This window comes from Calidris pugnax, unplaced genomic scaffold (genome assembly GCF_001431845.1).
Source record: "Calidris pugnax isolate Ruff unplaced genomic scaffold, ASM143184v1 scaffold72, whole genome shotgun sequence".
Taxonomy (NCBI): domain Eukaryota; kingdom Metazoa; phylum Chordata; class Aves; order Charadriiformes; family Scolopacidae; genus Calidris; species Calidris pugnax.
In genome coordinates, this window is record NW_015090808.1 from 614014 (window position 1) to 626048 (window position 12035).

The 12035-nt window shown below is 46.3% G+C and overlaps 1 protein-coding gene across 1 annotated transcript in view; it reads right to left on the reverse strand.

The window, feature by feature from the left end:
* ADAMTS3 (ADAM metallopeptidase with thrombospondin type 1 motif 3) overlaps positions 1 to 12035 on the reverse strand; it is a 122615-nt gene that overhangs the window by 13225 nt on the left and 97355 nt on the right. The window contains exons 8-15 of the mRNA XM_014938333.1: positions 11066 to 11171; positions 9529 to 9672; positions 7471 to 7603; positions 6868 to 6981; positions 5653 to 5798; positions 4926 to 5101; positions 3696 to 3829; positions 1931 to 2054 (exon numbers count right to left, since the gene is read on the reverse strand). Of these exons, the coding sequence (XP_014793819.1) occupies positions 1931 to 2054; positions 3696 to 3829; positions 4926 to 5101; positions 5653 to 5798; positions 6868 to 6981; positions 7471 to 7603; positions 9529 to 9672; positions 11066 to 11171 (1077 nt within the window). The remainder of the gene's footprint in view (positions 1 to 1930; positions 2055 to 3695; positions 3830 to 4925; positions 5102 to 5652; positions 5799 to 6867; positions 6982 to 7470; positions 7604 to 9528; positions 9673 to 11065; positions 11172 to 12035) is intronic.

Genomic DNA, 12035 nt, shown 5'->3' on the forward strand with positions numbered 1-12035 from the left:
AAACGCTCCTCTCGTCTTCCCTTAAACAGAACGCCTGCAATTAGCGCTACGGGGGCGGGTCTCCTGATTTCATTGACTACGTTTGTCAGCCAGATGGTCCTTAGGAGTGTACAGTGTGGATTACGTTATGTGTTCAAAGGCTTTGAAAGCAGAACTAGACACATCTAGCAAGTGCAAACAGTCAATGAAAGTCAGACCAGCAGAAATTTGGGTAGGTGGTTTTAAGGTGGATACTTGCAGAGTTCATTTTCCAGAAACTTGAATTCTTTTTGGCACCTCTTGCTTAAATGTTTTCCTGTTGGAAGAGGTCAATTAGTCTTTTTAATGACTAGATTGCCAAAGTCAGGGCAGAACAATAAACATTTCATAAACACTTCCAGCACTTCCATAAACATTTGCAAACGAGTGGCTGATTAACAGCAGTGCTCCTTGCCCTGTCTCCTAGTGCTGATTCCTGCATTATTCCATGTCCAATCCATCAGCCTCCAGGGAAACACCCCCTTCAGAAAGGCTCTCTACTGTAATTTGATAATTAAAACTGGTAAACTTTTCCAGTTAGTGTGTAATAATTAGCAAATATTTTCAGCAGAGTATTTTATGTATTTTATCTCCCGTCACATATTAGCCTATCTTTGTCCATGTTTGGTTTGGTTGCTCACTGTCCAAATGGAATTATTAATAATTAATTATTAATATAAAAGTAAGGCTTGCTTCACGGCAGCCTCCAAACCATTACCAGCCTCTAAACCTCATTACCAGCCTCTAAACCATTAATGCAGATATTCGTGTTATCTGTCCCTTAGCCTCTCTCTGCTCTGTTTTAAAACGCTTAGTTCTATCAGACAGATATTCCTGAAATAACTGCTCCCAGTCACACTGGAGAGACGTGTCCCTGAGGAGCTTTCCCAGACTGGGAAAAGAAAAAAGCAATACAGGAAAGCCTCAAAGGACAAAACAGTCACAGCAAAATGTACAAGAAGATTCTGCCCTGGTTTAACAACTAACTGACAAAACAGAAATTTCTGAAGAAGCCCGAGGAGATCTTGAATTATTATTGATATGAAATATGTGGCAAACCCCCCCAGAGCACAGTCTGAAAATTTGAAGCAGGTCCCTCTGAGTTATGAGACAGCAAAATGCTACCCCATGTTCCACTGGATACATGACTTAAAGGGTACAAGAAATGAGGATTCCTGCCAAAACATTTTTATATTTGGCTCAGAATTCAGCTGAATTTATTGTTATTTGACTAAAGCACTGTAATTTGTGAGAAAGCCTCATAAAAAGCCAATTTGCCATGAGGAGCTATATGCTCACTTCATAGGCACAGAAATTCAGATTTCCATTTGTAACTCTTTGAGTTTAGGTTTGAGAGTAAAAACTTGTGAAAAGCTTGATCTTCAAGGGACTTGGGTGTTTTTAGTCTGGAGAAGAGAAGACTGAGGGGGGATCTGATCAACACCTATAAATACTTCAAGGGTGGGTGTCAGGAGGATGGGGCCAGGCTTTTCTCAGTGGTGCCCAGGGACAGGACAAGAGGGAACGGGCACAAACTGGAACATGGGAAGTTCCATCTCAAGATGAGGAGGAACTTGTTTGGTGTGAGGGTGGCAGAGCCCTGGCAGAGGCTGCCCAGAGAGGTGGTGGAGTCTCCTTCTCTGGAGACATTCCAAACCCACCTGGACACGTTCCTGTGGGACCTGCTGTGGGTGACCCTGCTGTGGCAGGGGGTTGGAGGAGATGATCTCCAGAGGTCCCTTCCAACCCCACATCATTCTGTGATTCTGTGTGATTCCTCTAGTCCTCCTACAGCTAGAAGCTAGAGTGCCAGGGATGTACCTCCATTTTTTCTGCATTTCACTGCGAGAACAGTCTGGTTTTGTTTAGCAAACAGGAACTATCCCGAGGTGCAGGGAAATGCCATTCCTACCGAGCTTTTTGGGAGTGCGGGTGAAGGTTCCCTTCACCGTTCGGCAATGAGAGTTGTCCCCGCCGCAGACACCACACTTGTCCTCAACCTTGTTGGAGCCGATCTCCTTGTCACAACCCACCTTCTGCAGGAGGAAGAGCAAAAGAAGCAAAAAAGAGGAGGTTTTGTCATCAGTTGTTGGGTTTTAGTTATGGTGGGAAGCCATGGCACGGAGGAAAGCACCACCCAATGCTGATTTCTTTTGTTGAAACACAAATTACTTGTAAATATGGCGCTGGATAACAGTTTTCACATGAAAAATAAGGAGTGATTCTTGCTTTATGTTCATTGTACTTCAAGACTGAGAAAGATGGGAAAGAGGAAAACAGACATGATTCTTTTCTTATAGGAAACTAAGTGCAAAAAAGGCAAATGAAACCATCCGTTGAAGGGGAGTGTTTCCATGGAGCGGGTCTGTGCCGTCACGCTAATTAAATTTAAATCTCAAGGAAATATGAGAAATATGAGGCTGCAAAAATTTAATTTAGACACATGTGCCAAGACTAACTCTGCACTGTTGATGGAGCTGTTCTGGGTGATGCTCACCAGGGCTGCTCTGTGACTCAGCACAGCCCAGCCGCCGCGGTGAGGGTGGGAAGGGGACACTCACCACGCATTCCCCGCGGACACAGATGCTGTAGGGATCCTTATAGGAGCAGCGAGTCCCGTCGTGTGCCAACTGCTTCATGTAGGCAACATCTCCAGTCTCCTTGGACTGACAGTACAGGTGACATCTCTTATTAGCTGGGGGAAGAGAAGTAACGGCATAAATTAACAGCAATCCGGAAAGATATCCCACTAAAGGAGTGAAGAGAATACGACAGAGATAGAAAGGACCTTTAGCAGACAGCTGTGAGAAAAAAATCAACAACCAATTAATTTGCTTTTCCGTGAATTATGGGCCTATCACTTTGAGATATTCCCATGGAAATCAGTTCCCTTTTAAAGAGGCTCCTTGGACTGGCTTCCCAACTATTCTGGAAGCAACTTTTACTCCAGTGCTGTTGGGAATGGATCATCCTGCCCCTCTGCTCTGCCCTGGAGCACTGGGACCAGTTCTGGGCTCCCCAGTTCCAGAAAGACATGGAACTGCTGGAGAGGAGACAGCAGAGGCTACAGAGATGATGAGGGGCCTGGAGCATCTCTGTGATGAGGAGAAGCTGAGGGACTTGGGTCTTTTTAGTCTAGAGAAGAGAAGGCTGAGGGGGGATCTGATCAACACCTATAAATCCTTCAAGGGTGGGTGTCAGGAGGATGGGGCCAGGCTTTTCTCAGTGGTGCCCAGGGACAGGACAAGAGGGAACGGGCACAACCTGGAATATAAGAAGTTCCATCTCACCATGAGGAGGAACTTGTTTGGTGTGAGGGTGGCAGAGCCCTGGCAGAGGCTGCCCAGAGAGGTGGTGGAGTCTCCTTCTCTGGAGACATTCCAAACCCACCTGGACACGTTCCTGTGGGACCTGCTGTGGGTGACCCTGCTGTGGCAGGGGGCTGGAGGAGATGATCTCCCAAAGTCTCTTCCAACCCCAACAATTCTGGGATTCTGTGTGACGACAGGAAAATATAAAACTTCATTCTACCCATATTTCAAAAATTTAATTTAGACACATGTGCCAAGACTAACTCTGCACTGTTGATGGAGCTGTTCTGGGTGATGCTCACCAGGGCTGCTCCGTGACTCAGCACAGCCCAGCCGCCGCGGTGAGGGTGGGAAGGGGACACTCACCACGCATTCCCCGCGGACACAGATGCTGTAGGGATCCTTATAGGAGCAGCGAGTCCCGTCGTGTGCCAACTGCTTCATGTAGGCAACATCTCCAGTCTCCTTGGACTGACAGTACAGGTGACATCTCTTATTAGCTGGGGGAAGAGAAGTAACGGCATAAATTAACAGCAATCCGGAAAGATATCCCACTAAAGGAGTGAAGAGAATACGACAGAGATAGAAAGGACCTTTAGCAGACAGCTGTGAGAAAAAACAACAACCCATTAATTTGCTTTTCTGTGAATTATGGGCCTATCACTTTGAGATATTCCCATGGAAATCAGTTCCCTTTTAAAGAGGCTCCTTGGACTGGCTTCCCAACTATTCTGGAAGCAACTTTTACTCCAGTGCTGTTGGAGTTCTTTCCTTCTGGGACCATCCTTTTTTCCTAGCATTCTGTGATTCTGTAAGAAGACAGTGCTAAAGCCCAGTGAAAAGCAGAGGACTTGGATCCCTTTCTTTATCCTTTTTTGAAAACACCAGCTGAACACCTATTTCCTAGCTAATGACTGAATCTAACTCCTTAGCCATCTGTGTAAAGGGTTCTTGGGAGCTACCTGAGGAGGAAACACCAGCAACTCCCCAACACCTTGGAGTGAACCAGGAACCTGTGCTCAGAGCTCTCCTTGTCCCACAAGGTAATTACTGGATTAGATTAACATAAGGAGTGAAGACTGACAGAACCAGGCCGAGGCAGATGGAGCTCTAAGAGTGGGAAAATACTAGGAAGAACTTCTCAAGTGGTGCCAGTAGGAAAACACAGTTAATACTTTCAGGAGCCATGATCCATCATTGACTCTTTGCATTCAGGCTGTACATGAGAGAGAGGGCAGAAGGAGTTTTTGACAGCCCAACCACCAGTTTTCCACACTTTGCCCCAACAGCTGAGAGCCACAGCTCGACAGTGCAGTGCATCAGAGACTGTGAGCACCCACCAGCCATTCCAGCAAGACGTTCTCACTAAGAGGATGAAAGTCAAGGGAGGCCTGGGCTTGGGGAAAAAATAGCTGTCTCGCATGGTGGCACCCATTCTTTCCTTCTGGGACCATCCTTTTTTCCTGCCTTTGAGTCTCACCTACACTTGCTCACACCCCAATTATTTCGGGTCTCTGTGTGGCTGATGGAGAAGATGCTCCCAACTCTGGAAGATTCCAGGATTGACTTGTAATCAGGGCAAGGAAGAGGACTTACAGTCAGGGTGCTCGTAGGGCAGCCAGTGGTGCTTGCTGTTCTGATACTCGAAGTGGGAGTTGCGCTGCTGACACTGCTGGGCCCTGAAGTCCTCAAAGTGCTTGGGACACTCCTCTGTGTTGCAAAGTTGAAACTCAAAATTGACACCGGCACAATCTTCACCTCCGTTGATGGGCCTGTGAAGAGAATAAGAACATTCAAGAGGTTCTAAAACCCTCTGGGCATTAGTTCTGGGGATTTTTCTTCTGTCTTAGGTGAAATTTCACACTTTATTTTCAGACTATTTTGCAAAAAAGGCACATGGAGTGACAGAAGTGGACACAGAGCAGTCACCCTGCACAGATAGGTGCCTGCAGCATGACCTCCATGCTTGCCCACCCAGCCCCAAGGCCAATGCTGACATGTAAAAGCAGTATGAGTGCACGTAAATGCTCCCAACCTCCATTTACAATTACAGACTATCTAAGTTTCTCCTTGCTGAGCTCACACACCACCTACTCTTCACTCTCTCACACATCAGCTAAATCCTTGGGATGTTTTTTTACAGGCATTCCTCTGGGAAGTCGTGGATCCCCCCAGAAACGACCCCTGCAAAAAGCCATGTTTGACGGGGCTGGAACAGAACAGAAATTTTGGCAGACTCCATCCAAAATGTAAATATCATTTAACTTGACATCCGTAGGGATTCCCAGCTGATGGAAGCACCCCCTGGAGCCAGCAGACCTACATTGGATTGTTGCACTGGCGTGTTCGGAAGCGAACTCCGGTTCCGCAGGTTCGGGAGCAGGAGCCGAATTTTGTCCAGGGTCCCCAGTTGCCATCCTGCTTCAGCTGGTTTGCGTTCTTCCACATGCAGTGACCTTTATAGCACCACTGAGGGAAACAGGGCAGGGAAAAGGGGTGAGAACAGACACAAAACCCCCCAAAGGTACCTTCACAGTGCCCGGGGAAAAATCGGGGCAGGGTCGATGTGCTCATGGCCCAGGAGGACCTGATCCCCTCCCTGAAGGAATCTCCTTCTCAACCCTTCCGTGAGCACACATGAAGTTCAACACCTTCCACCCTCCTCTTAATTTAAATGAGTCTTTGTTTTATCTGAGTCTTAGTCGCTACCACCTTTTTGAAGGAATTTTTATATTCTGAATATTAGCAGCATAAAGTTTTTTGCTGAGGATTAGTTGGTTTTTTTTTTTCCCAAGTCGCTACCACCTTTTTGAACGATTTTTTATATTCTGAATATTAGCAGGATAATTTTGCTGAGGATTAGTTGGGTGTTTTTTTCTTTTTTTTTAATTCATACTGGCCAAATATCACACTTATGGAAATAGGCTGGGACAGAGGCTTTTTTTTAATTCATACTGGCCAAATGTCACACTTATGGAAATAGGCTGGGACAGAGGGCTGGTCACTGGGTGGGGTGCTGGTTTGCTGCTGGCTAGGGCATACTCAGATGGCACAAGTGGCTCTCCTGTATCTCAAAATACACAGAATTTGCCAAACAAACATCTATTTGAGTATCATTTTATAATTAAAAATGAATTAGCAGCAGGACACCCGCTAATGGAGATATTAAAAGGGAAAAAGAAAGAGCTAATCCTAAGCCTGCACAAACATTTAGCCACGGGACGTCTGGACCACAAGCACTGAGAAGCAGTCCTACAGTAATGGCATTAATCCACTACCCTGGATTCCTAAAGACACTTTATGGACACTCTGAAGATGGGACAAGAATCCAAAAAAACATAGCAAAAAGGCCACAGAGAGGCTCAGAATGGGTTACACCTTGTTTCCATGTCCAAAATTTACTTGTACAGTTGACAGAACATCACAGTGGGAAGGCAGAGCTCCATTTTTTCCCTTCCTCTGTGCCCCTTAAGCCAAATGAATGCAACTGCTGGGTTTTTTTTTTAACACAAACATAGCGAAAAAACACAAGGCTTACTTTTCCAGGGGCACATTCTGTCCCGTCGAGTGGAGGTCCCTTCTTAGTCTTACAGAAATAGGGGTTATCTGGGTGGCTGCACCACAACTGCTTGCACGGGTCAAAGGTTCGGAACTGAAATGCAGAACGTTTATGAGATGGACCCCAAGATTAGATTATTAATACTTTTCAGATAAGGATTCAACCCACCCAGTCAATTCATCTCACACATGGTTACCAGTAAGTACAGTATCTTCATTTTAAAAAAGGGCAAAAGTATCTTCAGAAAGAAAATGGCAGTGCTTATTCCCTGCATCCCTCAGGTGGTGAGAAGAGGAAAGGAGGAGACACCCAGAAGTGGGAGGAAAATTAGGTTTTTTTCCCCCTTCTTCTTTGGGATCACTCCCACAAGTCTGTGTCACGTGGACCGTGCTGCCGTCCACTCGACCATTAAATCAAATGACCCGGATGACTGTGTTTCACCCATAAATATCTCTCTCCTCTTTATAGATCTGTTTAAACTCCTCCATTGACTGCTCTTCAGTGATGAGGAAATGCATATATTGCAGCTCTTGAACAAGGCCAGCCACCAGCTTGCTGAACGACCGCCTGCCTCAGACTTACCGCTGTGCACATTTTATAGCCCACGCCAAAATCAAAGCGGCACTGCTCGTCCATGGAGTAATTGATGCCTGGCAGCTCGGGAAGCTTGGGCCAATCGTGTTCGAAAGGGTCGTCAAGAAGACAGTCATAAGAGCTGTGGAAAGACACAGAGAAAAAAAAAACATCATGAGAAGATGTAGGGTTTTGGGTTTTTTTGGATCAGCAAGATCAAAGTACTTATATAGCCCACGCCAAAATCAAAGCGGCACTGCTCGTCCATGGAGTAATTGATGCCTGGCAGCTCGGGAAGCTTGGGCCAATCGTGTTCGAAAGGGTCGTCAAGAAGACAGTCATAAGAGCTGTGGAAAGACACAGAGAAAAAAAAAACATCATGAGAAGATGTAGGGTTTTGGGTTTTTTTGGATCAGCAAGATCAAAGTACTTATTCTTAGTAAGGCAATACTCCTTTTCTCCAAGCTGTTTTCTCCCTGTTTACATGGTTGTGGCTCCCCAAAGCACAGTCAGTCCCTTCTGTAGGAATATGGCCAAGTGCAACGGGACTGAGCATCGCATGGGCACATCCCCCAGCAAAGTCTTGGAGCTGGAGACCACGGAGAGGCATCTCCAGCCCTTCCCTGCCCCAGTGGCACACGTGGAATTTGCACTTTACCTTCCTGTCACCAGAGGTGGAAAACAAAAGCTCCTCCATTCTCAGTGCCAAAAGGCAACATCTCCGTGTGCTTCCACCTGGCCTAACACAAAGCTCCCCTATGTCACAGGGTGTTTTTCTGCTGACCTTGTGGTGCTTTCAAACAGGAGAGTAGTCTGAGAAGAGGCCCCCTCACCTGGCATCTGCTGTGTTCACAGGGATGAAGCCCTGCCTGTGCAAAGGGCAAGAATAAAGCTTGCTTTTGGCTCATTCCTGTTCAACTCTGGTGTCTTAAAACAGCAATAATGGTGGGCTGCTCCTCCTGCTATGTCACTTGAAGCCCTAAGGTCTCAACCAATTACTATTTTATGCTTTATGTTACAAAGAGGGTTTGTTCTGTAGGAGATGTGGGTCAACGCATGAGGTTTTCACTCAGTTTTGACTGACAAAACCAGCTATTTGCAATGGAGAAGGAATTGTAGAATCACAGAATCACAGAATGGTTTGGCTTGGAAGGGACCTTAAAGATCATCTTGTTCCAATTCCCTGCCACGGGCATGGTTTGGGTTGGAAGGGGCCTTTAAAAGCCATCCAGTCCAACCCTCCCTACCATAAACAGAGACATCTTCAACTAGACCAGGTTACTCAAAGCTCCATCCATCCTGAACTGGAACATTTATAGGGATGGGGCATCTCCAACCTCTCTGGGCAACCTGGGTCTAACCACCCTCAGTGTAAAAAACGCCTTCCTTCTATCTAGTCTAAATCTTCTTTTTGTTTAAAACCATGACCCCTTGTCCTATCACAAGGAAGCCTGAAGGAGGAAAGAGCTGGCAGGGGAGAGATGTGTTCTCTGTTTCTCCCTAATTCAGACACGCACACGCATGCTGCCTTCTCTCTTCCACAACATTCACTACTTTCTTTTTCAGAGTTCAGGGCTTCATCCTGCCAGTTTTACAGCATAATTCCCAGAGAAACCCAAAACCTAGTGAAAATACCAGCTACCTGACATAAAGCCTGCCAGGGGGACTCTGGCCGTGCTCCCCGGAGGATGCAATGGGCTTTGGGTGCAGCCCTAAGTGAGGAAGCATCGTTCTTGGTTTAGAGCTTTTCTAATATAGATTTGAAGGGAAAAAAAGAGTTTGGTGGAGATAGCGGTGTCTCACTGGTGCTGTCCTGAAGCCAAGTGGAACAACTCTGAAGGCTGAAGCCCTGCTTGGACGCAGAGGGAAGGTCACTCTGGAGGGTCCCATCCCTCGACACCTCACCCCGTACCACGGTGTTCATAAAAAGGGCTTCCACAGCCACAGGTCCCGTTGATGCTCCTCTCTCGAGCAGAGGGCAGCAAACCAGCCCCACACCCCAGGAACCGCAAAGAATTGTGTTTCCTTTAGTAAAACGGCGACCACCGCGTGCTGCCCAGTCCTTACTGTATGTATCTTTTGAGTTCTTGGCCGCTGCACCTGGACCAGTGGTAGCGATGAAAGGCGGCCTGCACCAGGGGAGCCATAACGCTGCCCATGGCCGTCTCGTCCCCGCAGCGGTTCCCTTGCCCGTCGTGCTCCATCCCCAGCCTGCAACAAAGAACAGCTGTCAGAGCCCAGGCAGATTCCCCCCCTTCACAACTGGTCAAACAACCCAGAAATCAGTTGAAAACAAACTGAGAAAACAGTTCCTCGTCCACACGGGATCACGCAAAATGAAACTGTGTTCTGCAGGTATCACCTGCACTTCAAACTGACCTTCTTTGGTGCCAAAACATAAGGACCCTCTGACTACTCATTCATTTATCATAGAATCACAGAATGGTTTGGGTGGAAGGGACCTTAAATCCCCCCAGTGCCACCCCCTGCCCTGGGCAGGGACACTTCCCACCAGCCCAGGTTGCTCCAAGCCCCCTCTAACCTGCCCTTGAACCCCTCCAGGGATGGGGCAGCCACAGCTTCTCTGGCCAACCTGGGCCAGGCTCTCATCACCCTCACACCAAACAAGTTCTTCCCAATATCTAATTTATACTTCATTTTATTTGTTAATGCCAGGAATGAACTAACTAGATGATGACAACTTATGCTTTGGAGAAAGGAGAACAACAATTCTGCTCATTCAGACAGCGAATTGTTCATGTTTGAATACTTATTTACTAAAAGCACCCGTTTAAACACAGAGCTAAGATAATTATCATGTTGCATCTGCAAAGAGCTAACGTGGTTATATTAAGCTATGTCTCCAAACGCGCGCCTGGTACAGCTTAACATGCAAGTGATCTGTTATACTTCATTTTATTTGTTAATGCCAGGAATGAACTAACTAGATGATGACAACTTATGCTTTGGAGAAAGGAGAACAAAAATTCTGCTCATTCAGACAGTGAATTGTTCACGTTTGAATACTTATTTACTAAAAGCACCCGTTTAAACACAGAGCTAAGATAATTATCATGTTGCATCTGCAAAGAGCTAACGTGGTTATATCAAGCTACGTCTCCAAACGTGTGCCTGGTACAGCTTAACATGCAAGTGATCTGGTCATCTCCAGCTGGGCTCAGTTCCACCCAGTGAGATGAACGAGCAGCCTGAACTACTTAGGGAAGACAAAAATCAGATCCTCAGTGCTTGACGTGAATCCCTCCAGACAGCTAACAGAGATCCTCACTCCCGTTTCATCATTCTTGAAGAGGTGCCAAATCTAACAAGTCAGCACTTTGAGTCAATGAGAAGAAAGAAGTTAAGGATGCTTCACAAGCTACTGTCTCCACCACTGGGGCCTTCCAGGTTTCACTGACCTCTTCAAATAAGTTCTCTCTTCCCCCACTTATCTCTTCACTGCTCAAACCACCGATGCATTCCAAGGGGATGGAAATAAAATGAGCACAGCTTTCATACAGCCATTAAAGTTACACCCCTTGAAGCAAGCAGGAGATGCAGCACCGTGTTCTGCTGGTAATTCAGTTGTAAAAGTCAGACTTACACGTGACCAGTTTCATGAGCAACAACAAAAGCGGATGAAAACCCGTCCTCGTGGTTGAGGGTGCAGCTTCGGACTGGGTGACACATGCCGGTAACAGGAGCATATCCTACGGAGAGAAACCACGTCTGGATCTTTCACCCATTACACGTATTTTAAATGAGACCTCCCCAGTAAATATACTACCAGAGAAGAACCTTATTTTCTTTAATTGTCAGTTTTTCCTGTATTTGCAATTGCTGTCAAACAGAGTGAATGCCTCTGAGATACTGGGATTGATTCCACAGACATCTGTGTTACTTCAGGCACTCAAACATTTTATATCTGTGTTACTTCAGGCACTCAAACATTTTATTACCAAAAATGCAGCAGATTCCTCTTCAGTTAAAAGGCTGCAATATAGGCTGGGATTTTTTGCGTGTGTTCATATTAGTGCCTTCATCCACACACTGCCTGGTGCATGTGGCATGTCTTTTCCTCAGAAAAAGCTAAAATCTTTCTGATGACAGGGAAGTCTGCCCAACATCCCGACCTCACCCAAGTTTCATCCCAAGGAGGCCAGCCCAGACCTGAAGGAGAACTCAGACCCTTGTCATCCCCTGGCAGGAGAAGGGAGCATGAAGGTACGAAACATCAATCTCCAAGGTGCCTCCAGCTGGACAGCCAAAGCCCAGTCTCACCCAGGGTCTTATTTATCTGCACTGACACAAATCACACTTTGGGAATTTACTTCTAATTGTCATTAGTTCAAGATTAACGCAGGTATCCAAGTAGCTGGTACATTATCTACGAAAAGAAACCTACAGTGAACAATGCAATAAAATAAAAGTGAAGTTGGCCCTTTCTAACCCCAGATCAGGGAACTGAAAATCACGACGGGTGTCCACGCTTTCCCCAACAGGTTTCAATACATCTAAAATTGAACACTTCCTTAAGTATTTGCCGAATAAAGGCCTACGTTGCTTGTTGTCTC